The 25,970-nt window shown below is 38.4% G+C and overlaps 2 protein-coding genes across 9 annotated transcripts; both read left to right on the top strand.

The window, feature by feature from the left end:
• The first annotated feature begins 4,638 nt into the window (after positions 1-4,638).
• On the top strand, positions 4,639-16,569 carry LOC131706633 (hepatic lectin-like). Of its 8 annotated transcripts, none has more exons than XM_059008100.1 (13): positions 4,641-4,862; positions 7,997-8,150; positions 10,817-10,939; positions 11,807-11,908; positions 12,152-12,196; positions 12,790-12,831; positions 13,250-13,294; positions 13,884-13,946; positions 14,263-14,325; positions 14,853-14,915; positions 15,200-15,348; positions 15,926-16,032; positions 16,443-16,569. In XM_059008100.1, the coding sequence occupies exons 2-13, from the start codon at positions 8,042-8,044 to the stop codon at positions 16,567-16,569; spliced, it is 1,038 nt and encodes a 345-aa protein (XP_058864083.1). In that variant the 5' UTR covers positions 4,641-4,862; positions 7,997-8,041. The 8 variants fall into 8 exon arrangements, with proteins under 8 accessions (XP_058864088.1, XP_058864083.1, XP_058864087.1 ...); XM_059008099.1 differs by having other exon boundaries at positions 4,643-4,862; positions 10,814-10,939; XM_059008101.1 differs by having other exon boundaries at positions 4,644-4,862; positions 10,814-10,939; positions 14,275-14,325.
• A 1,167-nt stretch (positions 16,570-17,736) lies between these two features.
• LOC131706635 (hepatic lectin-like) lies at positions 17,737-24,651 on the top strand. The gene is made up of 8 exons (XM_059008107.1): positions 17,737-17,868; positions 18,521-18,622; positions 18,830-18,874; positions 21,969-22,010; positions 22,145-22,195; positions 23,001-23,149; positions 23,720-23,826; positions 24,278-24,651. Exons 1-8 carry the CDS (start codon positions 17,760-17,762, stop codon positions 24,402-24,404), a joined length of 732 nt encoding a protein of 243 aa, XP_058864090.1. The 5' UTR covers positions 17,737-17,759; the 3' UTR covers positions 24,405-24,651.
• Positions 24,652-25,970: the final 1,319 nt, after the last annotated feature.

Consider the following 25,970-nt stretch of genomic DNA (forward strand, 5'->3'; position numbering starts at 1 on the left):
GCACTGAACCTGTTTCATTATAAGATAATCTTTCAATTAATTTACCTCTGTTTATCAATTGCTATAATATTATTTTGGTGAATCCCTTTTAGGATTTAAATCCAAATATAGGCCCGTATGACCCTTCTCTTTGTTCATACAAAATCCAGCCGAGACAGGATTTTTTCTCAAGACCTCTGGATTGTTAGTTAATCTTTTGGTCATAAAGAGTCTCTTCTTATCTTGTGTTTTTCTTGACATAAATTTGTAGATTAACGTTCACTTTTAGCCGGAATGGTGCTTTTTATCAAGCGTCATGCTTTCTGAAGATTAGATGTACTAGTGGTAAATCGTTCATTATATATATTTTCTTAGGGATTCTCAGACCACTAAGTATTTAATTGAATACATGTGTAATTCCAAACAAGAGTGGACTGACCTATTTCATGGAGCAAGAGAGCCACCTACTAGTGGTACAAGGATACTCTTTCTTTATCCTTCCTAATATCTTTGACACTTCATTTTATAATACATTCCATATTTAAAATTGCCTAGTACATATTCAGCATATCCATATGTTCCCAGCAGGATTCAGCTTCTGTACCAGGTTTCGCTCTTAGTTGTTTCCACAAGAAGTCCCTTGATCCAATGTTTCTCCATCACAGGTGTGGATTTCCATGGCCTGACTTCATTCCTATAAGATACTTGGACACGTTTAGCTGTAAATATTATTTCTTTATATTTCCTTTTGTTCGCACAGAGTCACTTTGCGAGGTACGCCTTCCATCCAGAACACTGAAGGAGGCCAAAACTCACTGTTATTCATATTTTCTGGTATCCAATTACTGTTCTGCCTCACATCATCAGTTGGCAGACACAATACAACTGAATCTGATTCAATTGATGAACCAACAGCTGTAGCTACCGAGATCCTCCATGTCAAAGGACTCAATATTTTACTGACCAGCCTAGCTGATTCAGCGTCACTTGCGACATTTCCCCCTCTTGGTTCCTCAAATGAATCAGATTCAAACCAAGACTGAGTCCTCATAAAGGCCACAAATAGAGGAAAGCTGAGGTGCAGTACAACAGTATTGTTTACATGAGTTATAAAAGTTCTCATTAGTTTACTTACATTTTTCAAATATTAACACGTTTCCAAAATCCTTACTGCTTCATGGAATGGATATTTATCATTCCCCACATACTGAAGTTACACAAATATATTTCTTTCTATACCATAAGGTCTGCTGGAAAGGTATTTAAAGATCATCCTATATAAATGAAACCCCATTAATTACTATGACATAAAGAACATGTTCAGCAAATTTCAATGCTCATGCTATGGGTCCTTGTTTATTTATTTTATTATTTTATAATTTTATTCTTTAATTTTATTTGTATTTTTATTACTATTATTATTATCTGGGAAAGCAGCTTGTAACAGAGAAAAACCGCTTGCTTCTCGATCAATGACCTGTCTCACCTTTCGGTTATTTATTCGCAAGATCTCTATTGAAATATTTTATTTTGTCTTATTACAAGCAGATATATCTGTTATAATTAATATATCTCATATATCTGAATAAACTGCAAAGTGTCTTAAAATGTTAAAATGTTCTCAAAATGATGTTACAAAAACCCATAGGTCTTAACAAAGTATACATAATTACTAAAACCAAGACAGGCTCAACTATCCTTGAAGTCATTTTCATTTCAAACTTATAACATTCTATTGCTTACAGCATCATACCCTATTAGCTGCTTCCACTGTACCTGTACCTAAGGAGTTAATCTGGCTTCCAGCTGGCTTGCTTATCAGTGTTGCTATGGTTTCCAAGCAAGTTTTACTCCCCTTTTTTCAATCCTGGCCATAGATTCAAAAAAGTTAGCACATATACATTTGAAACACATAGACCAAATTCCATATCTCCTTCATTTGTCAAAATGCCTGGAATACATCAAAACTGAATTTAAGAAAGTGTTAAAAGGAAACATATTGATTGTACTCTCCCCTTTTCTTTCTTTCTTTTTTAAATAGTTTAGCAATAGAGAAGCTGCTTGCTGTATTTCCAGAGGACAGTGTATATTAACACACTTTCTCAATAAACAATCATAAGCATTTTTGTACTTTCCAAATTGCTCTCTAAATCTCTGTTATTTTCCTTTGCATGGTTTTTGCTTTACTTATCAAGACAATAATTCTGTTACATTCCTTTTATGAATATAAAAGTTTCAGTTTTATTTTAATGATAGCCAAATATATCCATTAAAACAATTACATGTATAGTATAAAAGGTTTTACTTTTATTACTATTCAAATGTATTATTACTCATTTTGATTTCAAATTTTATTAATTTTTTCCAATTCATGTAATAAAATAAAACCATGTCAGGCTTCACTTGTAACCATTACAGAATTACTAGTAAACTACAATAACAATGTATTTATTTATTTATTTTGTTAACAGAATTTCATTTATTTAAATTATACTCTAGTTAAATAGTATAATGCATTCTTTCTTTTCTTAAATGATCTTAGCCAAATTAATAATATGTCTTTTAATTTTTCATGCAATTTATAATCCAAATATTTATTTTTGATTCATGAAAATATTTTCAATATAATATTTCCAGGTACAGTTCTTAATCTGTTCTATTTGCACAGTCACATTATCAAACAAAAGTCTCTCTGCCTTACCTCTGCCTGCCTGCACTGGCAAAGTAACACACTCTATCTGCTGTTCTTATATTACCTCAGTAGTTGTCAGCTATTTTCTTTATGTTTTTGGTATCTCCTACTTTTAAGGAGTGGTTCCACAAAATCCATCATTGCTTTTTAACAAGGGCTATTCCCTTTCAAATCTGAGCATAGGTTCCACTGTCCCTCTATTGTTTTAATTGTGTTGTAGACAGGGCAAACATCTTCTGCAAACCTCCACAGTTTCAGCATATAATTCAGGACACCAACATTCACGTAACTGTCTTAAGATTCCCCTGAGTGCACTATATAATGCATCTACTCCTTAGTGAGCTGTCTGTAATATGATCTGTCAGCTTGCTTCAGGAGACACTATCTTTTAGCTTGTTTCAAACAGTTTGTATAAGATCCCCTGTTCCAGCTGGCATCTGTCTCCATCAGACGGATATTCAGACAACAGTTGGCTATCAGCAAGCAAACTAATAAGCCTTGCTGCTGATGCTAGGTAGGTCAAATTTTAATAACTTTGTACTGCTTCTTATGCCAGTTTATCAGCATGATTATTTCCAATTATTGTTACTTCCTTCGTTCGAACCCGACGGAAATTCCTATCCCACAGATTGGCCTGCTCTCAATTGTCTGACAGGATGCATCGGTAAAGATCAGACAGTCAGGCGTAAATGATTGCCCTGCTGGAACTGTTTGTTCCTCCCATTGTTCAAATGGGGGAAGGTGCTGGAATTTTTTACTGAGGTTAGAGGTTAGCTCAGAAACTGTGTTATAGACTATTTTTCGGATTAGCTAGCAAAGTAATCCATCTATTCCACATTAAATTAAGCGCTTTCGTGTTTATCAGTGATCCTTTAGTCAGGGTAGCTAATCCTGGGATATTACTGAAAACTTCAATAAGATCGTCCTGAGCTAAATTGAACAAAGATGCCATTACTTTAGAAAGGGCAGTTATCAACCTTTCTTCGTAACAAAACTGCTGTTCAGTAGAGGAGAAATTGAAACCCAAATATTTAATTGGCATTTCATCTCCTTTATTCCTTATGACAGCCTGTTCTCCAATGTGGAAGTGAGCTTCTAAAGGCTTACCACTCACTCTAATGGTAATGTCTTGTACTTTTCCTATTAGTATTTTCACATAATTAAACAATTCCATCACAACCTATAACTAGTTGTTCGTCTTCATTTTCATTTTCAGGGAAGAGATACTGTTAACCTTTTCTTTGTAAATTGTACTCAGATTCATACTCTAATCCTTAATCTAATTTAATTTAATTTAATTTAATCCTAATTTAATTATTTATTTTCATTTAATTGTATTTAATTATTTAATTTAATGTCATTATTTATTTATTTTTTCTCTGTATTATTTTATAAATTTCAATTTTTTAAATAATCTTCCACCTTCTCTATCACAATTTCAACTGCTTCTGGTGCTGATGGGTTAAAAATTAAACATCTGCTATATCACTCTATGTTATTTTAGGTCTGCTCTCTGTGCATTCCTGCTCGCTGGGCTCTCTCTGCAAGACCCCCTCCTCATTATACATACGAGTTGGTGCAGTCTGTGAGCTCTCGCTCTCCTTGCAGGTTACCGCCCCTCTGGGTGAACTAAACATTCCTTACTTGCATTACAAGATAGGCTGTATCAATGCTGCTAGCACTGCTTTAATTAATTTGACTAAATTCAGCATTCCCTTCTGTAGGACTACCTGAATCATAGCAAATGAAATGCATGTAACAAACTGGTTGCAGTTACATCCATTCCTCATTTCTAACTTTATTTATTTATTTTTTTTTCTAATCCAATCGTAATTTTCTTTCTGAATTCTTAACCCGCCTGCATCAGACAGGGCTCTAGACCCCCCCCCCCTCCATCATAGCTTCAAACAGCCAATGTATTATACATAGGTGATCTAATGTATTCAGCGCTCTGAGTTTTTCAGAGGTAGTTCCTTTCTGTGCTGTGTCCTACTCCCGTTAGGACCTGATCGCAAGTCACATGAATTAGTGGGTGGAGCCGGTGCTCTCCTCTCACTCTCTGCTAGCTGCAGCTTCCCGAGACAGACTGAGTTTACTCTTGCAGTTTTTTTTTGTTTTTGTTTAAATCAGATTTATTCTTTTAATTGCTTAATTTGTTTTTCTTTTTCTTTTTTTCTTTGGACCTATTAAGGCAAGTAACAGCTTTCTTCCACATACTCAATTTTTTATTAGCAGTCTCTTTCCCTACTTCTGACTGTGTTTTCATCTTTAATTGTATCCATATTATTCATACTCTTATATATATATTATCTATAACTATTTTTCCCTATCTTCCACATTGTCGTCCATTGCAAGGAGTTCCTGAGTCGTTTTCGTTTTATAGACGTTTCCAATTAACCTAAGCTATTATTTATCTATAATAGCCTGTTCTTTTTCCCCTCGTATTTGCTAGACTTAATTACGGGAAGGTTTGTGCACGGGTAACGTCACCGCGTATGTTTGTCTAACTCCAAACCTATGATCTCATTTCTTTGCTTTCCTCCGAGCCCCTCCTTTATCTGAAACGTTAAGTGAACCAAGGTTCCCAGGATCTTGGTTTATAATATAATATAAAAACACTACTGCATGCAAAACACTAATTTTATATGTGTTATATGAGAGATGTTCTTAATATGTGACATCATCTTCTAAGTGATTATATTATGCTAAATTAAAGGTATGTGTTTCTTTTAACTTCATATTGTTTCATCATTTTGTTAATGAGTCAGTTTTGATTCCATATACCATTGTCTAACAGAGTATTTGACACAAGTTTGTCTCATACAATATTCAAGTCATTTAGTTTCACTAAGTTTAAGTGGTAATAGTTTTCATTACAATTATTTATCCATTAAGAGATGCACTGACCAGGCTCTGACCTGTACCTCTCTGGGAATATGTTACTGCTAGCAGTTTCCACAGTCTCTTGTTTTTTCCAAGGTCAGAGTCTGTGCAAAGCACTTTATTAGATATATGACCTGTCCATTAAGCCATGAGTTGTGCATATTATTTCAAGACATTTACTTATCAGTACTAAACCACTAACTCCATAAACCTTAACACTTCATCTCTATGAGGCTTGCAGCTCTGCTGAAGTGGAACCCAAGGACATTCCCTCTTTCTAGATAAGAAGAGAGGCCCTGGTTTCACTGTAGCAGTTTCAAATCACCACATTATAAGGAATCCATCTACCATCATTAGACAATAGTATAGTGGATTAATAACAAGGTACATTATAGTATATTATTACAAACTTAACACAAAAACATAACACAACACCTTTTAACTTCTATACTTCAATGGATATCATAATGTCTAGAAGTCTTATTGTTCAATAGAAAGAAGAATAAACTTGTACCATTTTCCCATTTAAGTAAATCGAATACTGCTCCAGGTTTTAATCTTCTTATCACTACAGCAAAGTCGTGAACAAGCAATAATACTTGTCAGTTTTAAATAATATGTTTTCTCATTATAGCAAATACTTAAAACATATTATTAATCTTATGAAATAACTGTTATGAACTATAAACAGTTTCAATTAGCACTGAACCTGTTTCATTATAAGATAATCTTTCAATTAATTTACCTCTGTTTATCAATTGCTATAATATTATTTTGGTGAATCCCTTTTAGGATTTAAATCCAAATATAGGCCCGTATGACCCTTCTCTTTGTTCATACAAAATCCAGCCGAGACAGGATTTTTTCTCAAGACCTCTGGCTTGTTAGTTAATCTTTTGGTCATAAAGAGTCTCTTCTTATCTTGTGCTTTTCTTGACATAAATTTGTAGATTAACGTTCACTTTTAGCCGGAATGGTGCTTTTTATCAAGCGTCATGCTTTCTGAAGATTAGATATACTAGTGGTAAATCGTTCATTATATATATTTTCTTAGGGATTCTCAGACCACTAAGTATTTAATTGAATACATGTGTAATTCCAAACAAGAGAGGACTGACCTATTTCATGGAGCAAGAGAGCCACCTACTAGTGGTACAAGGATACTCTTTCTTTATCCTTCCTAATATCTTTGACACTTCATTTTATAATACATTCCATATTTGAAATCGCCTAGTACATATTCAGCATATCCATATGTTCTCAGCAGGATTCAGCTCCTGTACCAGGTTTCGCTCTTAGTTGTTTCCACAAGAAGTCCCTTGATCCAATGTTTCTCCATCACAGGTGTGGATTTCCATGGCCTGACTTCATTCCTATAAGATACTTGGACACGTTTAGCTGTAAATATTATTTCTTTATATTTCCTTTTGTTCGCACAGAGTCACTTTGCGAGGTACGCCTTCCATCCAGAACACTGAAGGAGGCCAAAACTCACTGTTATTCATATTTTCTGGTGTCCAATTACTGTTCTGCCTCACATCATCAGTTGGCAGACACAATACAACTGAATCTGATTCAATTGATGAACCAACAGCTGTAGCTACCGAGATCCTCCATGTCAAAGGACTCAATATTTTACTGACCAGCCTAGCTGATTCAGCGTCACTTGCGACAGACCACAGGTTTTGTAAGTTCACTCTGTATTTGGGTGTGTTTTGCAGCACGCTTGAGATTTTAATTAGTTGGTTTACACTGAGTCATGGGTAGGGCTGTATTTTGTTCATGGTAAAAAAAACACCCTGGCTAAAAAGAGGTACTTCAAGATATTTCATGATTTAAACATAATAGTTATTAAAGCAGAAAAATAGCGTTTGTCACATGCAAAGTTGATCATTTTCTCTCGAGTTATATTATACAACAATTGTTCCTAAATATTGAAATGCTGACCTGAAAAACAGTGAATGTTAAATTGTAATATTTCACTTTTTATGTGTCCATAAAGACATAATTTTTTCACTCTCAGTGAATTATCAAACAAAATGAAAACATAAATAAATGTAAAAATAACAACACATGAAATATCCCCTTCTTGTGCTGGACAGAGCGATCTATAGCGGAAATATTTCCGATCTTTGAAGTCATTTTAAAGAAACCGTGCAGCTCTATGCTGTGTGTGTTCAATCATAGCACACAGCCGATCAGGGATCTGAGTGCTTCACCATTTTAACACAAACACATTGCCATCTCAATAAGCAATTTTCAGTCTGATTGTAAAAAGGACTAGTCAAATTACAACCAAAAAGATCTATATACCATATCATTAACGACACTAAACCTTTTGAAACTCAAGTAAGCTCTTCATCATCCTACTTCTGCTTTTTCTGAGCGAGATGTTTGTGGTTATCACTTTCTGTTGTTCTTTGAAACACAAATTTTCTGTAGTGCTTTAAATAAAGACTTCCTGGGAGAGTGCTTCATAACTGGTGCATGATCGGTGTGATCTGCAGCATGGCTGACGATGTCTATGGAAACAGTGACTTCCATCAACAAATTGGAAAAAGAAAACACAGCGACAGGGAAAGATACCAAGCTCCAGGTACATCTCGTCTCTTATCTCTGATCTAGGGTTACTTTAAGCTTAGGTGTGACGGGATTGTAGTATCTTGTCATGGGAGTAGCTGTGTTATATAGTAAAAAAAAAATATATATATATATATATATCTATATATATATATATATATATATATATATATATATATATGTATGTATATATGTATATATATATATATATATATATATATATATATATATATATATATATATATATGTATGTATATATATATACACACACTGCTATGCAAAAGTCTTGGACACATTCAGGAGTTACAATGTATATGGATGTTATTATTATTATTATTATTATTTATTTCTTAGCAGACACCCTTATCCAGGGCGACTTACAATCGCAAGCAAATACAAAATACATTCAAGTGTTACAATACAAGTAATACAATAAGAGCAAGAAATACAATAATTTTTTTTTTTCAAGTGTGACAAACCACAATTCAATAATACAGCAGATAATAGTGAAAGTTACATCAGGATATGATTAAATAGTGATAGTTACATCAGGATATGATTAAGTACAAAATACTACAGGTTAAACACTTGGCAGATTACAATATTCTGAAGTACAGGATTAAATGTAGTAAAATAGGGGGCAGATAAGAGCAAAATAAAGCATATTTAAATGAAGGGTGATAGTGTCCCAGGATACAACAGAGGAGTTCTACAGCTGCTGTTTGAAGAGGTGAGTCTTAAGTGGGCGCCGGAATGTGGTCAGGGACTGGGCAGTCCTGACATCTGTAGGAAGGTCATTCCACCACTGCGGAGCAAGGGTGGAGAAGGAGCGGGCTCGGGAGGCAGGGGAGCGTAGCGGAGGTAGAGCCAGTCTTCTAGTGCAGGCGGAGCGGAGAGGTCGAGTGGGGGTGTAGGGAGAGATGAGGGTCTGGAGGTAGCTGGTTGCAGTCTGATCAAGGCATCTGTAGGCTAGTACAAGAGTCTTGAACTGGATGCGAGCGGTGATCGTGAGCCAGTGGAGCGAGCGGAGTAGTGGAGTAGCGTGGGCGAAGCGAGGCAGAGAGAACACCAGGCGGGCAGCAGAGTTCTGGATGAGATGGAGCGGACGGGTGGCGGATGCAGGGAGGCCAGCCAGGAGTGAGTTGCAGTAGTCTAGGCGGGAGAGTACCAGGGCCTGGACCAGGAGCTGGGTAGCATAGTTGGTGAGGAAGGGTCGGATTCTTCGGATGTTGCTCAGGAAGAATCGGCAAGTGCGTGCCAGAGTGGAGATGTGCTGGGAATAAGAGAGGCAGGGGTCCAGGGTGACTCCAAGGTTCTTAGCGTAGGAAGAGGGAGAGAGTGTGGTAGATTCCAGAGGAACAGAGATAGAGAGATCAGAGGAGGGGGAGGAGGAGGGAAAGAAAAGGAGGTCAGATTTAGAGAGGTTGAGTTTGAGGTGATGCGAGTGCATCCAGGAGGAAATAGCAGACAGACAGGTAGAGATACGGGAGGAGATGGTGGAGTCAGAGGTGGGGAAGGAGAGGAAAATCTGAGCATCATCAGCATAGAAATGGTATGAGAAACCATAGGATGCAATGAGGGGGCCCAGGGAGCGGGTGTAGAGAGAGAACAGGAGAGGACCCAAGACTGACCCTTGGGGGACTCCAGTTAAGAGTGGGTGAGGTGTGGAGGTTGCTCCACACCAGGTTACCTGGTAAGTGCGGTTGGAGAGGTAGGAGGAGAACCAGGCCAGAGCAGTGCCAGAGATCCCCAGGTCAGCAAGAGATGATAGTAGAATAGAGTGATCAACAGTGTCAAAGGCAGCAGAGAGGTCGAGGAGAATTAGGACAGAGGAGAGAGAGGCAGCTCGGGCACACTTAAGTGAGTTGGTGACAGACAGGAGGGCGGTTGTTGTAGCATCAGCGGTTTACTCCGGTCCTCCGCTTGTTTCTGCTGTTGTGCAGCTTTGACTGTTGTTGATGCAGCTTGGTTTGGGTGGGAGAGGTCAGGCTTTTCGTTTAGCGGTCTTTGGTTTGCGTTGATCAGAGTCTTCAAGAACTTATGATCACAGCAACTCAGGGTGAACTGTTCATGGACAGCTGATGTGAGGTGTTGTGGTGGTTATTCCATCACAGCTACCCTGTGGTTCTCAACAGGGGGGGGGGGGGGGGAGCGAAGCAATCCAAGGATGGGGGCTTTCTATATATCAATAGAAAGGCCTTCAATAAATGAATTGGTGTAATATTATGCTAGGGCTTCATTTTTGTAATTTATTTTAGATGTTTAGTTTGTGAGATGTTTGTTCAAAATAAAAGTGCATTCTCAAAATTACGTTTTCATTTATTCCTGAATATTGTGCATATTTTAAAGACAAGAGAATTTTTAAAGAGACACAGTATTTAGTAAGTAAGGGGTCTGAGAGGGGAACAATGTGCAATACAATCCCAACACCCCACTTCTGTAAAACACAAGCAATTACACTGACAAAATAACAAGTTCATTTCTCCCAATACACAATAATATATATATATATTTTTTTTGCTGTGTTTTTTTTTAGTGTTTGCTGAAATATGCATAAAGTTGTCTTCGAAATCCCAAGTTTGTTCCTGGGCAGTGATGTAGAAAACGCAGTCTGTTTTGCTTGCTATTGTGATCAAGTTTTGCTAAGTAGGGGGTCTGTTGCATTTTTAATTTCAACAGCAGGAATGGATGATGAAGATGATGAAGCCGACTATGAAAATTTTGAAGATTCCATTAAAATGGAGGAGAAAAAAACAAACCAAACAGAAGCATTCAAAGAGGAAGTGAAATCACAGGCAGCCACAAGTAGGCTATTTATTCACTGGTTCCTAAAACAACATTTCACAGAAATTCTACTGAGTTCACGCTTTCTATTGATTTCACAATTAGCACTTGATGGAATGAAAGTCAAACCTCTGTTTGTGTGTTCTGTGCTGAACAGGAAGACTGAATGTCACCGACATCAGTCTTTATTGTGAAAAGTGTTGAATTTAAGTCAAGGGAAGTAATGTTAAAACTTTACAATCCATTAGTAAGACCTCATCTAGAATATAGTGTTCAGTTCCGGTCACCTCGTTACAAAAAGGATATTGCTGCTCTAGAAAGAGTACAAAGAAGAGCAACCAGAATTATCCCGGGTTTAAAAGGCATGTCGTATGCAGACAGGCTAAAAGAATTGAATCTATTCAGTCTTGAACAGAGAAGGCTACGCGATGATCTGATTCAAATATTCAAAATCCTATAAGGTATTGACAATGTCGACCCAGGGGACTTTTTCAACCTGAAAAAAGAAACAAGGACTAGGGGTCACAAATGGAGATTAGATAAAGGGGCATTCAGAACAGAAAATAGGAGGCACTTTTTTACACAGAGAATTGTGAGGGTCTGGAACCAACTCTCCAGTAATGTTGTTGAAGCTGACACCCTGGGATCCTTCAAGAAGCTGCTTGAGGAGATTCTGGGATCAATAAGCTACTAACAACCAAACGAGCAAGATGGGCTGAATGGCCTCCTCTCGTTTGTAACCTTTCTTATGTTCTTATGTACATTAAACACCAAGAGAAATGATTTTAAATGTATGAAACGTAGACTTAAAAAACAAACTGCAACTACAGCTATAAAGAACTATTCTGAAACTATTTATTGTGAATTATTGTTATTATTATTATCCAGATCACAATGTCTGCGGAACCAAATCGATTGTGTTTCTCTACGTTCTGCTGATCGCTAGCTCTGTGATGTGGGCGGCTCTGCTCTCCTTGCTGTTTGTGAAATGTAAGTACGACGAGCCTCAATAAAGGAAACGCAGCTGAGGTTCAGGTAGTGGTGTTTGAGTGGAGAGGTTATAACCTCAGTTCTCCTTCTCTGAGCGCAGACTGGTGATTTCTAAAACAGTTTAAAGTATTAAACAAAAACCACACAAATAAACCAGAATGTTTACTGCAATTTCAGCGGAATAACAATGAATAAATACAATAAAAAATTAAGAACCCCACATATGATCATTTTTTTTTTCAGGCACTGCAGAAATACAAACCCTGAAAACTCACCTGACAGAAAAAGGTACATATCCTTCGTTTTTCATTTTTGAAAGTCCTGTGAATTGGCCCTCTGCTCCACTTTGGCTATGATTGTAGATTTATACACGGGGCTCTTAGCTGGTTGAATGTCAGATCCTGACAGATGCCGTTCGTAGCGCTATCGCTAGATGACCGGACACCGAGAGCGCCACCTTGTGTTTAAAGAGGGCAACGTCCTCTTATTTAAATACCTTGACTTTGGGTTCCCTAGACACTTTTTTTTTAATTGACATTTTGGCACAGAGCAAAAGGAAGCAAAGACAAAGAGGGGTTTCAGTATAAGAAATAATGAATTAAAAGATTAAAAATGTGAGGGTAAAGTTCCCCTAGGAGGTACATTTCAATAAAACAAACACTGTAACATTTAAACACACACAAGACTGGGTTTGTTGTAAACCCAACAGCCTGCACAGAAACACCTTGGGATGTATTTGATAGTCAAATTATGAACATCAAGTAGTCTAGGAGGAAGATACACCACAGACCTGCAGATATTGTTAGTGCCAGGCGATCTATTGAATTAGTTTAGAGACTTCTCATAACTTCAGCTCACCAATCGGATGTCTTCTTTCACAGATTCTCAAATGAGGGCAAATTTTGAGAATTACGTTTCTAAAGGTAAGTGTTAATAGCATGATGTTTGATCTGAGTGCTGCTGGACACAGATTAAAAAATAAGATTATGCATGTTGTCTTTTTAAAATGATATCCTTATATTAGTCAGCACATGTTTTAAATATATTTATTTCAATTTAAGCCAAAAAATGTAATCTGCAATAGTATTTTTTTTTTTGGTACATAATGTAGTTACACGTTGTATTTTTTATTAACTTTCTTCGGGTATTGGTGTTTGAGTTGTGAGGTTATATCCTCAGTTCTCCTTGTCCGAGGGCAGACTGGTGATTTCTAAAGGAGTTTCAAGTATAAAAAACCACACAAATAAAGCAGAATGTTTACTGCAATTTCAGTGGAATAAAAATAAATAAATACAATAAAAAATTAAGAGCCCCACATATGATCTGCTTTCTTGTTTTCAGGCACTGCAGAAATACAAACCCTGAAAACTCTCCTGACAGAAAAAGGTACATATCCTTCGTTTTTCATTTTTGAAAGTCCTGTGAATTGGCCCTCTGCTCCACTTTGGCTATGATTGTAGATTTTTACATGGGTCTCTTAGCTGGTAGGATGTCAGATCCTGAGAGATGTCAGGATACTAATCGCCAGGTTTTCATTTCTAAAATTACCATAGAAAGAAAGGAATCCTTCAAGGCAGGGATTTAAATGGACGTTGCAAAAATTATAGTCAAAGAAGTGATCTTTTGAAATACCAGAATATCCACGAATAATGTTATAAAAACTAATGTTTGCCAGTACTGAACTAACAAGCATGTCAGCAACATCCAGCCCCCTGCCAGCATCGTAAATTCAAAACTGGAGCTGTCCGCGCGACGGGACAGTTGATGACCGTGATCCAGCAGCATGCACAGAATAGAAGAATTAGCAAGGAAATGTTTAATTACACTTTGATAAGAGGATGATATCCTCGGTAATGCAGGACCGCCTCCACACTCCCAGCAGAGATTAATAAGAGGATTTTGAAAGCCTTGGTTAGCTAATGCTGTGTCCCGACAAACAGACTGGCTGTGTATGACGCTAATGTCTCTGTTTCAGATTCGGAAATAGCTGCAGTACTACAGGACCTGAGAACCACACAGAAGATCTTGCAAGACAACGGTATGCACACACAGGGCTCTGGGGCTCTTTCATACTGAATATATTTATACAGCAGTGTCTCCTGAAGGAAGATGAATGTACAAATACAAATGAAATATCAAACTCTTGGAAAAAGCATTTTTTATTGCATGTCTGTTTATTTAACAGTTAAAGCCCAGTTTGGTAATTTGATAAGAGGATGATATCCTTGGTAATGCAGGACCGCCTCCACACCCCCAGCAGGGGTTAATAAGAGGATTTTGAAAGCCTTGGTTAGCTAATGCTGTGTCCCGACAGGCAGACTGGCTGGTGTATGACGCTAATGTTTCTGTTTCAGATTCGGAAATAGCTGCAGTACTACAGGACCTGAGAACCACACAGAAGACCTTGCAAGACAACGGTATGCACACACAGGGCTCTGGGGCTCTTTCATACTGAATATATTTATACAGCAGTGTCTCCTGAAGGAAGATGAATGTACAAATACAAATGAAATATCAAACTCTTGGAAAAAGCATTTTTTATAACATGTCTGTTTATTTAACAGTTAAAGCCCGGTTTGGTAATTTCAGTTGCATTAGCCACTCCTTTGAAAGGCATGACTTTACACAGGTGCTTTGGCGCACCCTAGTGGACACATTTCTGTACTGCCCATTGTAGTCCTCAGTAAAATAAAGTAACATAAAGCTGTCTCTTGTCAGTTTGTGTCTTTTTTTTCTGATATTTATATATTAATCATGCTCTGTTTTTTGGAGGGTCTGGGTGGATAATATAGGACCGTTTTTTTATTTTCTTTCTTTAAAAAAAATTAGGAACCCTTAAGATGTACTTGTCAGCATAACGTGTTCTGGCCCAGCTAGATTAGTATTGGACTTGAGAGAGACCCGAGAATAGTTTAGTAATGGACTTCTGTGTGCTTCCTTTCAGATTCTCAGCTCTCTGCGCTGGTCACTAGCTTTGGAAATGACGTGTCTCACCTAATCAGTAAAGGTAAGCATCTGTAACAGACGTTTCTTTGGTAATCCGTTTTCTTCAACGTTTTCCACCTCGTCACTAGCCTTTACCCTTTGTTATCTTAATTGCTAATGTAATCTTGCATATGATTGGTCAAAACACACATGTCATTGACCAAATCCTGCCTTAAAAAAAAAGAGTAGTTACCTTAACACTGCCCATAGTTTACAGGTTTATTAAAGTGTACAAATGTTTCACAAGCCTATCGCTTTTGTCCAGAGCTGTAAAATAATGATAACTGAAGATGTCCTTGTCTTCAGTGTCCATCAAACCCTGCCCCTGTGAATGGATCTCATTCAATGAAGCATGCTACTACTTCTCCAAGAAGCGCGCAAACTGGCACAAAGCAAAGGAGTCCTGCAACAGTAAAAACGCTTCCCTCGCACTGATCAGCAGCGCCCAAGAGCTGGTAAGCAGGGGTAGCGCTGACCTGACACACTGCTAGTCCACTCAATCGCACATCACAGGGCTGTAAAGTAATTGGTGAAGCTTGCAGCTTCAGAGGGACGGAACTGCAGGTACGGGTTCCAATCCAACATAAAAGTGACGCTTTGGAACATTTAGGAGTTCTAGAATCTAGCGTGCGTACTGACAGCACGGGGTTGTGAAACATTACGTTCACAAATAGAGCACCAGACATTAGCCAAAAAATTAGCAAAATTGTATTGCCCATTTGACCTCCCTTAGATCCCTTGCTTACTACATACCCTGGTGCCTCTGAATAAACAGGTGCTGGGGTACCCCACTTATTTCCAATTCAAGTGACTGGGTATGACGTGTTCTCTTCATTTCACCATTACAAATCAGGTTCTGGAGAAGGATATCGAAGGATAACACATTGAATATTCTACCAGTTTTGTCAGAGTTCCACTCAGGAAAATCATTTTACAGTAAAAGTGTTAAGGCTCATTTCATTTAATATTCACTATATGTTATTAAAAACGATTCCCTTGCACTGCAACTACTTTCTACAATGATGTTTTCAGGATTATCTGAAGAGCAGAATAGGCTCCACTCATTACTGGCTTGGACTGAGTGATTCTGAGACGGAAGGGAGTTGGAAGTGGCTGGACGGACGCACAGTCGAGACAAGGCAAGTCCTTCCAAACGATGCGTTCCTAAATTTAGTGCGATTACATCATGCCGCTGCAAATTCATTAAAAACAGGAGACCGCTTGCTCTTCAGTGCAATTTCCAATGAATAAGCATTCCTGTAAAAGACAGAGAGAGACTCGAGACCTGGTCACTCAGATTACTCCTTGTAAGCACTGCACAGGAGACAGCCCTGCAGCCTACAGTCTGGGAAGATTGAATTGCTGTAACTGGACTCGCTCTTTTCAACGTTCAGTTTACAGGGGCTCACACAATACTGTGATAAGTCTCGTAATAACTGAAGAAGGATTCATACAGCGAGCTTGAAGTGTTTCCTGTTGGCGTGTGATCACACGTTCGTGTTTTATAGGACACCATGCGATTGATAACTGATGTCGTTCTACTATTTAGATTTTGGAATTCTGGGGAGCCAAACAATGCTGGAAATAATGAAGACTGTGGCAAAGTGACCAGCAGCAAGCTGAATGACGTTCCTTGCAACTCGGAAGAACACTGGATTTGTGAAATGAAGCTTTAAAACAATCCTGATTCTCTTAGGACACACAACGCCCTTCTGAGGAGCAAACTAGAAGGGTCTTGTAATGGTCTTTGTAGAGGGTATTGTGCTATGAAACTTGATGAGGTCAAACTTAAAAAAAAACAAAAACAATAGACAAACTGTAACAGTAGTTGTGCGCAGTCTCTTTATTTTACTTTGATTGCTGTTTTTCATCAAGTAGGCGATTCTGTGCGTGTGACGGTCCGCAATACTTCTTGACCTGCCCCTTCAACATGTGAACATTTCAATTGATAGAAGCAGGGTCGCGGGCAATTGCTTTTTCTGAAATCAAATTATGTTTTTTTAAAATCAATTCCCGATTCAAATTCCCATTCCAGGAACTGACCCCCCCATCCCCTCCCCCCCCCCCCCCCAACCCTGTCTAGAAACGTTCAGTGCCAGTAGTTGTTAAGTTATTAAATGGCCCCATATTGTTTTGGAGAATAACTTGTATGCAATGATTTAAAGAGTGTAAGATTTTACAAACAATAAAGATGCATTTCCTATGCAACGTTTCTTCTGCCAAAGTGTAGTCATTATGAGTTTGTATCACTGGAAGGTGAACTGGGGGTTGCATTAGTGTACAGAGCCCTAATTAAAATATACTAGTGTACAGAGCTCAAAATAAAGTATACAAAATAACCAAAAAAACTAAGTACACAAGACAAGGGGAGCCAGGGAGATTTTAGGACAGTAATCTAGGAGCTTCCCATTCCTCCTGTGTTAGCGTCTATAGGACAGTAATTATATATATATATATTTTAACTGTAGGACCGATAACTTTTTAGACCACGGCTATCTTAAGTTCACTCTGTATTTGTGTGTTTTGCAGCACGCTTGAGATTTGAATTAGTTGGTTAACACTTAGTCAAGATGAGTAGGGATGTAAAAAATATATTTTTTCACAGTCTAAAAAGAGGTACTTCAAGATATTTCCTGATTAAACATAATACTTATTAAAACAGAAATGGATCATTTTCTCCAGAGTTTATATTTAAATGCTGACCTGAAAAACAGTGAATGTTAAATTGTAATATATGTTGTTTATGTCCACCTTTCTTCTGCTTTTTCTGAGCGAGGTGTTGATTTGTGGTTCATGGTGCCTCCAATAAACACTTCCTGTCGCTATGTGAACTGCAGTTGTCGGGCGAGTGCTTCATAACTGGTGCATGATCGGTGCGGTCAGCAGCATGGCTGATGATGTCTATGGAAACAGTGACTTCCATCAACAAACTGGACAAAGAAAACACCAAGACAGGGAAAGGTACCAAGCTCCAGGTACATCTCGTCTCTTATCTCTGATCTAGGGTCACTTCTAGCTTAGGTGTGACGGGGATTGTAGTATCTTGTCATGGGAGTAGCTGTGTTATATACTAAAAACAAAACAAAAACGAAAAGATTATATATATATATATATATATATGAATGATGTTAAATAAACAATCTAAATTATGTTCATGTAGTTTTTGTTTTTTTAAATTGTCTCAATCCTAAAAGTGACGCAACATTTTTAGCCATATCTGTATGTACTGAAATAAGTTTATTTAAGTGTTCAAATAGTTTGTCATTTATACTTTATACTTTTCATCTATGAAAACTACAATTCAGTATATTAACGTAACACTATGCAGGCAGCCCAGGGTAAGTTATTTATTCACTGGTTCCTAAAACAACATTTCACAGATATTCTACTGTGTTCACGCTTTCTATTGAGTTCACAATTAGCACTTAATGGAATGAAAGTCAAACCACTGTTTGTGTGTTCTGTGCTGAACAGGAAGCCTGAATGTCACTGACCTCAGTGTACATTACCCGAAACACCAAGAGAAATGTATCAAACAAAGACTTCAAAAAAACAAACTGCAACTACAGCTATAAAGAACTATTTTGAAACTATTTATTGTGAATTATTGTTATTATTATTTTCCAGATCACAATGTCTGCGGAACCAAATCGATTGTGTTTCTCTACGTTCTGCTGATCGCTAGCTCTGTGATGTGGGCGGCTCTGCTCTCCTTGCTGTTTGTGAAATGTAAGTATGATGAGCCTCAATAAAGGAAGTTGAGGTTGAGGTTCAGGTAGTGGTGTTTGAGTGGAGAGTCCTTCTCTGAGTGCAGACTGGTGATTTCAAAAACCACACAAATAAACCAGAATGTTTACTGCAATTTCAGTGGAATAAAAATAATAAATACAATCAAAAATTAAGAGCCCCACATATGATCTGCTTTCTTGTTTTCAGGCACTGCAGAAATACAAACCCTGAAAACTCTCCTGACAGAAAAAGGTACATATCCTTCGTTTTTCATTTTTGAAAGTCCTGTGAATTGGCCCTCTGCTCCACTTTGGCTATGATTGTAGATTTTTACATGGGGCTCTTAGCTGGTAGGATGTCAGATCCTGAGAGATGTCATGTGCACCAGTACAAACTCAAATCCAGACTGGGATTTCTGATGCCCGAGCTCCAGTCAAACCAAATAGGGTGTCAATTGAGGAAACAGCCTAGGTGGCTGAGAAATATTTGTTACCTGGAATTGTTTGTTAGCCTGTTTAAATAATATGCTATTGAGAAACAACTGTAGAGCGCACATAATAGTATATTAAAGTGATGTTTATACTGGGGGTGAGCCGAGAACTCAGATCTCACGTGCATCCGTTACAATCGTTTAATTAAATCAGCTCCTGCTGACATTTAGAGCTATGGATTGAGAAAGTATCTATGTGATAAAGAGGAGAAACTAATACTTCAAAGATAGATTGCACGATGAAGTAAAAATTACTTTCTGAATGAAAATCAGAGCCAAAATATTAAAGCGTTGTTTAGCTTTTTTATTCACACGTCCTTGTTCATAAATCGGTTTCATAGCGGGTCACAATTGCCACTGTCATTACCAATAAACCATTGTGGAAGCGACCAGTGAAGGTCTGATGAACCAGTTGACTCCATGAAATCTGTGCTGGAAACTTACTCGGAGTAAACAGAGATGACAGAAATGAGGATTTATATTGGAGGTACACTCCCCGTACATAGAAAAATGAGTGTTCAAAACTGATTCATGAATAAAAATATCAAAACATCATGATGCTAAAGAAGCTACAGCAGCTACACGTGCAGCACACTAGGCAGCAATGGTGCGCAATGTGTTTTGTTGTAAACCCAACAGCCTGCACAGAAACACCTTGGGATGTATTTGATAGTCAAATTATGAACATCAGGGGCTCCCGAGTGGCGCATCCAGTAAAAGCACTCGCTAGAGTGCAGGATGCGCTCTATAGCCGGATGTCACGAGTTCGGGGGGAGGGAGGGCTAGGTCAGCCAGGGTGTCCTCGGCTCACCGCGCACCAGCGACCCCTGTCGTCTGGCCGGGCGCCTGCGGGCTTGCCTGTAAGCTGCCCAGAGCTGCGTTGTCCTCCGACGCTGTAGCTCTGAGGCGGCTGCACGGTGAGTCTGCAGAGTGTAAAGAAGCGGGCGGCTGACAGCACTTTCTTTGGAGGACAGCGTGTGTTCATCTTCGCCCCTCCCGAGTCAGCGCAAGGGTGGTAGCGGTGAGCTGAGCCTAAAAATAATTGGGCATTTCAAATTGGGGAGAAAATAATAAAAAATAATTGGCAACGACTAAATTAAAAATAAAATATATATATGAACATCAAGTAGTCTAGGAGGAAGACACACCACAGCCCTGCAGATATTGTTAGTGCCAGGTGATCTATTGGATTAGTTTAGAGTGTCGCATTCGAGTCTTATGAAGGTAAAACTCCAGAGGGAACAGTACTCCTAGTAGCTAATTTTCATGCACTGGGCCCGAGTGAAATTAATACAGTGAATCCACTAAGACATCTATAGTTCAGGCAATGAATGTATGCTTACCTTTCTCTTTGAGGTGCAATTGATTCAGAGCGGCTTGGTGACATTAATCAGCAGGTAAAGGCTTTTCAAGCCTCAAATCAGAACCCAGAGGCTGGGTTCGATTTCTCACGCGCTCAGTTGAGGATCAGAGGTCGGAAAAAGAATGCTTTGGTATTGTTTGATTTAAAGTTTTTATGTCCAATTTTTCAGTTGCCTACCCATCTTTCATGATGTCGCCACAACCCCCCTGCTCATGCAGTATGTGGTTACAATGTGTCTGCTAGCTATCAAGCTTACCTAAATGTTTAAATTCACACTACAAAATATTTAACATGTTTAAGCAAAATGCACATACTACTCTAAGTAAATGTAATTATAATACATAAGTTTAAGTAAATATAAATCATAAGCTTATCACATGTAATAAAGTTTAGCATGTTAATTATACATCTTTACCTTCACAGAAAATAGACTTCAGCCTATTTCCTCAAAAATCTGCCTCTAGCGAGCGATACTGCAAGACCAAACCACACACTGACCTTCTGACTGATAAAAATACACTGTCTAGATGGCTGTTACTGGGTATAAGTTTGTTTGTCAGAGAAAATGGTTAGTTAGCAGCGTTGCTGCTTCACTGAAAAGGTTTTAAAAGAAAAGACAGCTATAGTTAATCTTTTAGAGAAGACTGGTGCTAGTGACCAGAAAGCATGGGTTTATTTTTTATTATAGAAAATGCAGTATGTAACTATACTTTATGATATAAAGTATTTAGCAGCAAGCAAGCTCTTCTCTTCAGGTCAAGAGGGACCCCATCCTTTTCTGTTCTCCTCTTCTCCCTCAAAGGCTGGTCTCAGGCATCCAGTATCTTGCATCACAGGTCTGGTGATCTCTCTGTGGTTGGCACCTGTAATGTACTGCGCCTCTCTCATTCAGCTCCCTACACTGCAGGCATACCATGCTTCCCATGGCTCCCCAGTCTACTGGCTTTTTACACTTGAAGCAGGTTGCTCTTATTATGTCCTTGCCGTTGAAATTAACCACTGGCTCTCCGGAACTAACCTCAGTATAAACACAACATCTTCCAGGGGAGCAAACTGTGCAAACTCTCTTTTTAAACGGGCCTGTCTTAGCTGGCACTTGTCACAACAACAATCTGGGTGTCTTGGAGAAGCTCGTTTATTCTTGGAATTTCTCACTCTCAAACCAAATCTTGCGGAATCCCCTGCAGGACTGTTATGGAAAGTCCTGTACTTGTCCTTCTCAGTCTGCTCACATAAACACACTAATCTGGGCGCACCACGGGCCAGTTTAATGTCTCTAATATAATATGGACTTGCCTCCATATCTGTCACTTTCCACTCCTCTGTGTGTAGTCAGTGGGTATTTGCAACAACAGATTAGACAAGGAGCCTCCCTGAACACCAGTATTTATTTGATGTATTCTCCACACCGTGCCAGGCTCAAGGGTTTTGATTAATTCCATGACAAGACTTCTCATAACTTCAGCTCAGTGATCGGATGTCTTTTTTCACAGATTCTCAAATCGTGGCAAATTTTGAGAATTACATTTCTAAAGGTAAGTGTTAATGTGTTGGCGTTTGATCTGCGTGCTGCAGGCCACAGTTATCTTTTTATGTGAAGTACTTTACCAATTTCTGTAGGGTGGAGATTTCTCACAGCACCAGCTCACTGATTTGTGTCTCTTTTCAGATTCTCAGATCATTGAAAATGTTACAAAACTGGAAGAATATGTTTATAAAGGTAAGTCCTAAAGGCAGAATTGCTAGGGATTGTACATGTTTGCTATCATGTCGTGCATTTCATTTGCTTACAGAATGTTAGTGTTGCATTTCACAGATAATGAGTAAATATTTAAACCAAAGCGAACGTATCTCTGCATTGCACTGAATTCCCTACTAGGTCTGAATCCAACATGAAAAATGTGTTTGTTTTTCAGAGTGGTAGAGACATTCTGTAGTCGAACCTACAGCATCCCCGTGGGGTGTCGAGGAGTTAACCGAGGCTGACTGTATATATATTGGTTTGGTGGAGAAGTCGGGGAGGAGTGTTTCACCAGTGTTTTTGACCTGTGTTTTTGTAAATGTGTCGTGAAGGTGAAAGCCCAGCTTACAAGTGTTCATTCTTCCAACTGGGGCAGGATAGCGCTGTGGCCCAAGATGTTAGGGCAGTAAAGGAGACTCAGAAGCTGCAGTGAAGCCCTGTTTGCTCACGTTTATTAAACAATTACAAACCAACAGGGCCAAAATAAAAGATTCAAACAAAAGGATAAACACATATAAGCTGGGCATTCACCTTCACTACACCATTTACAAAAACTCTCACCCCAAACTCCTCCACCAGAGGAAGGATTTAGCCTCCCTTTTATATACACATGGCCATTCCCCAATTAGCACTCAGTTACCTAATTAGGGAATGGCCACACCTGTGATTGTTGGCAGGGACAGATTTAACCCCATCCCTGCCAAACGTAGCCCTGTTTACACTGGCAGGGGGTCCGCCTGCCACACCCAGCATAGTAATCCTGCCCCTCAATTGTTTTCTCCAGTGTGTGCCAATACCTGCAGTGGTAGCTGGAACTTGTTCAATGGGGCCTTCTACTACTTTTCCAAGGAGAAAAAGGGCTGGAAAGAAGCACGCACATTCTGTCAATCCCAAAACTCAGACCTTGCAGTGATCAACAGCGACGAAGAGCTGGTAAGAGACAGTTAGTGATTATCAGACAGTATACTTCCCCCTCTGAAAATGAAAATGATTGCCTAACGTAGCAAAGCCCCTGCAACCTGTTGCTCAATTTACAGGTTTTGTGAGGCTTCAATAAAGAACTCGAGTCGGCTCAAATAAAAGCACATTACTGAAAAAACTTTCTTACAGAACTTTGTGAGCCCCTGATAAAACAAACCAGCGAAACGGAGCAAGCCTAGAAAAACATTACAAGTTATTTTATTGTTATTATTAATTAATCATTTAGCGGATATTTTTTATCCAAAGCGACTTACAGAGAGTAGGGGGTGAACTATGCATCAACAACTGCTGCTGCGGAGTCACTTCCAATAGGACCTCGTTTGTTTGACGTCTCATCCGAAGGACTGAACACAAGGAGGTTCAGTGACTTGCTCAGGGTCACACACAGTGTGTCAGTGATTGAGCTGGGATTAGAACAGGGAACATCCTGGTATCAAGCTCCTTTCTTTAACCACTGGACTACCAAGCCTCAGTTTTAATCTCTGCTACATATAAATACTAATAATGCAATTGTGTTTTTAGAAATATCTACTGGACAAAGGACCCGCAAAAGAACTGTGGCTTGGACTGAGTGATTCAGATAACGAAGGCACCTGGAAGTGGCTGGATGGACGTGTGGTTGAGAAGAGGTAAGCACTTGGAGTGATGGGTTCCTGACCTTAAAAACTCCACCAAGGTGGTCATGTTAAACAAACACTGACCCACAGTAAAGTACAATGTCCCACTCGTTCACATTTCCTTTGGAAAGTATATCATTCATGTTATTTTATTGTGTCCAAATTCTGCACGGTTTCCACAAGCTTCCTCAGTCCCCTCTTTTGCCAACTGCTTCCCACGCCCCTTCCAAAACTAGAGAAACGCTCCATTAAACCATAACTCAGTTTGACCCTTCTTGAAAACGAGACCGCTTTCTGTCCTGAAAACATTTGAAAGAAACCGCCTAACTGCGACCACAAGAACTGAACTGAAGAGGTCCCTAGTAAATGCACATTTTCAATCCTTATGGGCATCTGTGACATTCTTTCAATATTGTTTATAGGGAATTCTGAACCAAATAACTCGTGTGGTTTTATTGTTTAGATTGTGGCATAAAGGAGAACCAAACAACTATGAAAACAATGAAGACTGTGGGCTGCTGAGCAATGGCCTGCTAAATGACTTAATGTGTGAAGCAAAAGTGCACTGGATTTGTGAAAAGCGACTTTGAAATCCTCTCTGCTTTATTTTTCACAATACCTTTTTAAATCATCCAGGATCATGCACGTTGAAATTGTTCTGTTATTTTATGCTCGTATGATTTTGTATTCCTGTTTTCATGTTTGCTGTTAGTGTTTCTGTCCTGTTTGAATGATTTATTGATTTTTGTAAAGTGTTATTTCTCTTGCCAGGACCCCCTTGACACTGAGATGTATATCTCAAGGGCTCTGTCCTGCTTAAATAAATACCATTGAAATGTGAACAAGACTGCTGTGGAATGAATCGTTTTATAATAGGAAACTAGGTAAGAATAATATACAGAGGAGCCAATGTTCTGGAAATTCACACCAAAGAGCCCGCCCCGCTGACTGTGATGACATCAAGAGCGGCCAATATAAAACTAGGATTTGAGAATATAATAAAACACCATCACTATAACCTGACCTTTAACCTTATACAGTTTCATCCTAATATGTATTATTTATATGTACCCTGTGTGTGTGTATATACTGTATATATATATATATATATATATATATATATATATATATATATATATATATATATATATATATATATATATATATATATATATATATATATATATAGGGTTAAAGAAAGCTATCGTAGCACAGATTAAGAAGACTGCGGCTCCCTTATCGATGATAATCAGACAAATCGCACACACCCACTGTTTAGTCTGTAGGCTGGTAAAGTTTATGTGTTCCCATTAAAGCTACAGTAGCATAAGCTGCAGAGTACAAAAGAAAATGTCAAGTAATCGTTTTTTCTGGATTAATTCTAACAACGAATAACATTAATAAAATAATTTAAACAGTGCAAATACTGTAACCTGGCTAAAACAATAGAAAATCCATTCCAACATTACAGTCTTCCCTGCTCGGGTAGAAACACCCTCATTTCTCAAATTTAAACAAATCAACACAAAGAAGTCGAAGTAAAATTATTATTATTATTATTATTATTATTATTATTATTATTATTATTATTATTATTATTATTATTATTATTATTATTATTATTATCTTTACTTCAAACTTCAATCTCACAATTCTGTGTGGAGTCTCCCTGCATGTTTTATTCAAAGGGTTATTACTGATAAAATGGAAGAATCAAAAACACTAAACGATAAGGATTAGATCAGGCGTTTCTCATAAAGAAAAAAGCTGTTTCTTCAAAATGCATTTACAATCCCAGGCAAAAGCTGAACTTTGATATTGTATATGAAGATAAAGTAACTGGATGTAGCTGAGATGCTCATTCCATAAGCCTGTGCTGCACTTCCATTAGCTGTATAGATGAAGCATGATTTTGCATTTTAAAACATCTTGCACTACTTTAGATGAGAGAAAGTTCCTGGGTCATTTCACCTCAGCAGTGTCACCTGGGCCAACAGGGAAGCAGGTGGAGACAATGACCAAGCCAGTGCAACACTGACCGAAAGCCAGGCTTGCAAACTGAGGCATTTAACCAATTCCAGTACCTGTGTTTCCTTCAGCAGCATATTTGAGACCTGCTCTATATAATGAATGGGAGTTTAAAGCAAGCAAGATTT

The sequence above is a fragment of the Acipenser ruthenus genome, chromosome 36, assembly GCF_902713425.1.
Source record: "Acipenser ruthenus chromosome 36, fAciRut3.2 maternal haplotype, whole genome shotgun sequence".
NCBI classification, from domain to species: Eukaryota; Metazoa; Chordata; class Actinopteri; order Acipenseriformes; family Acipenseridae; genus Acipenser; species Acipenser ruthenus.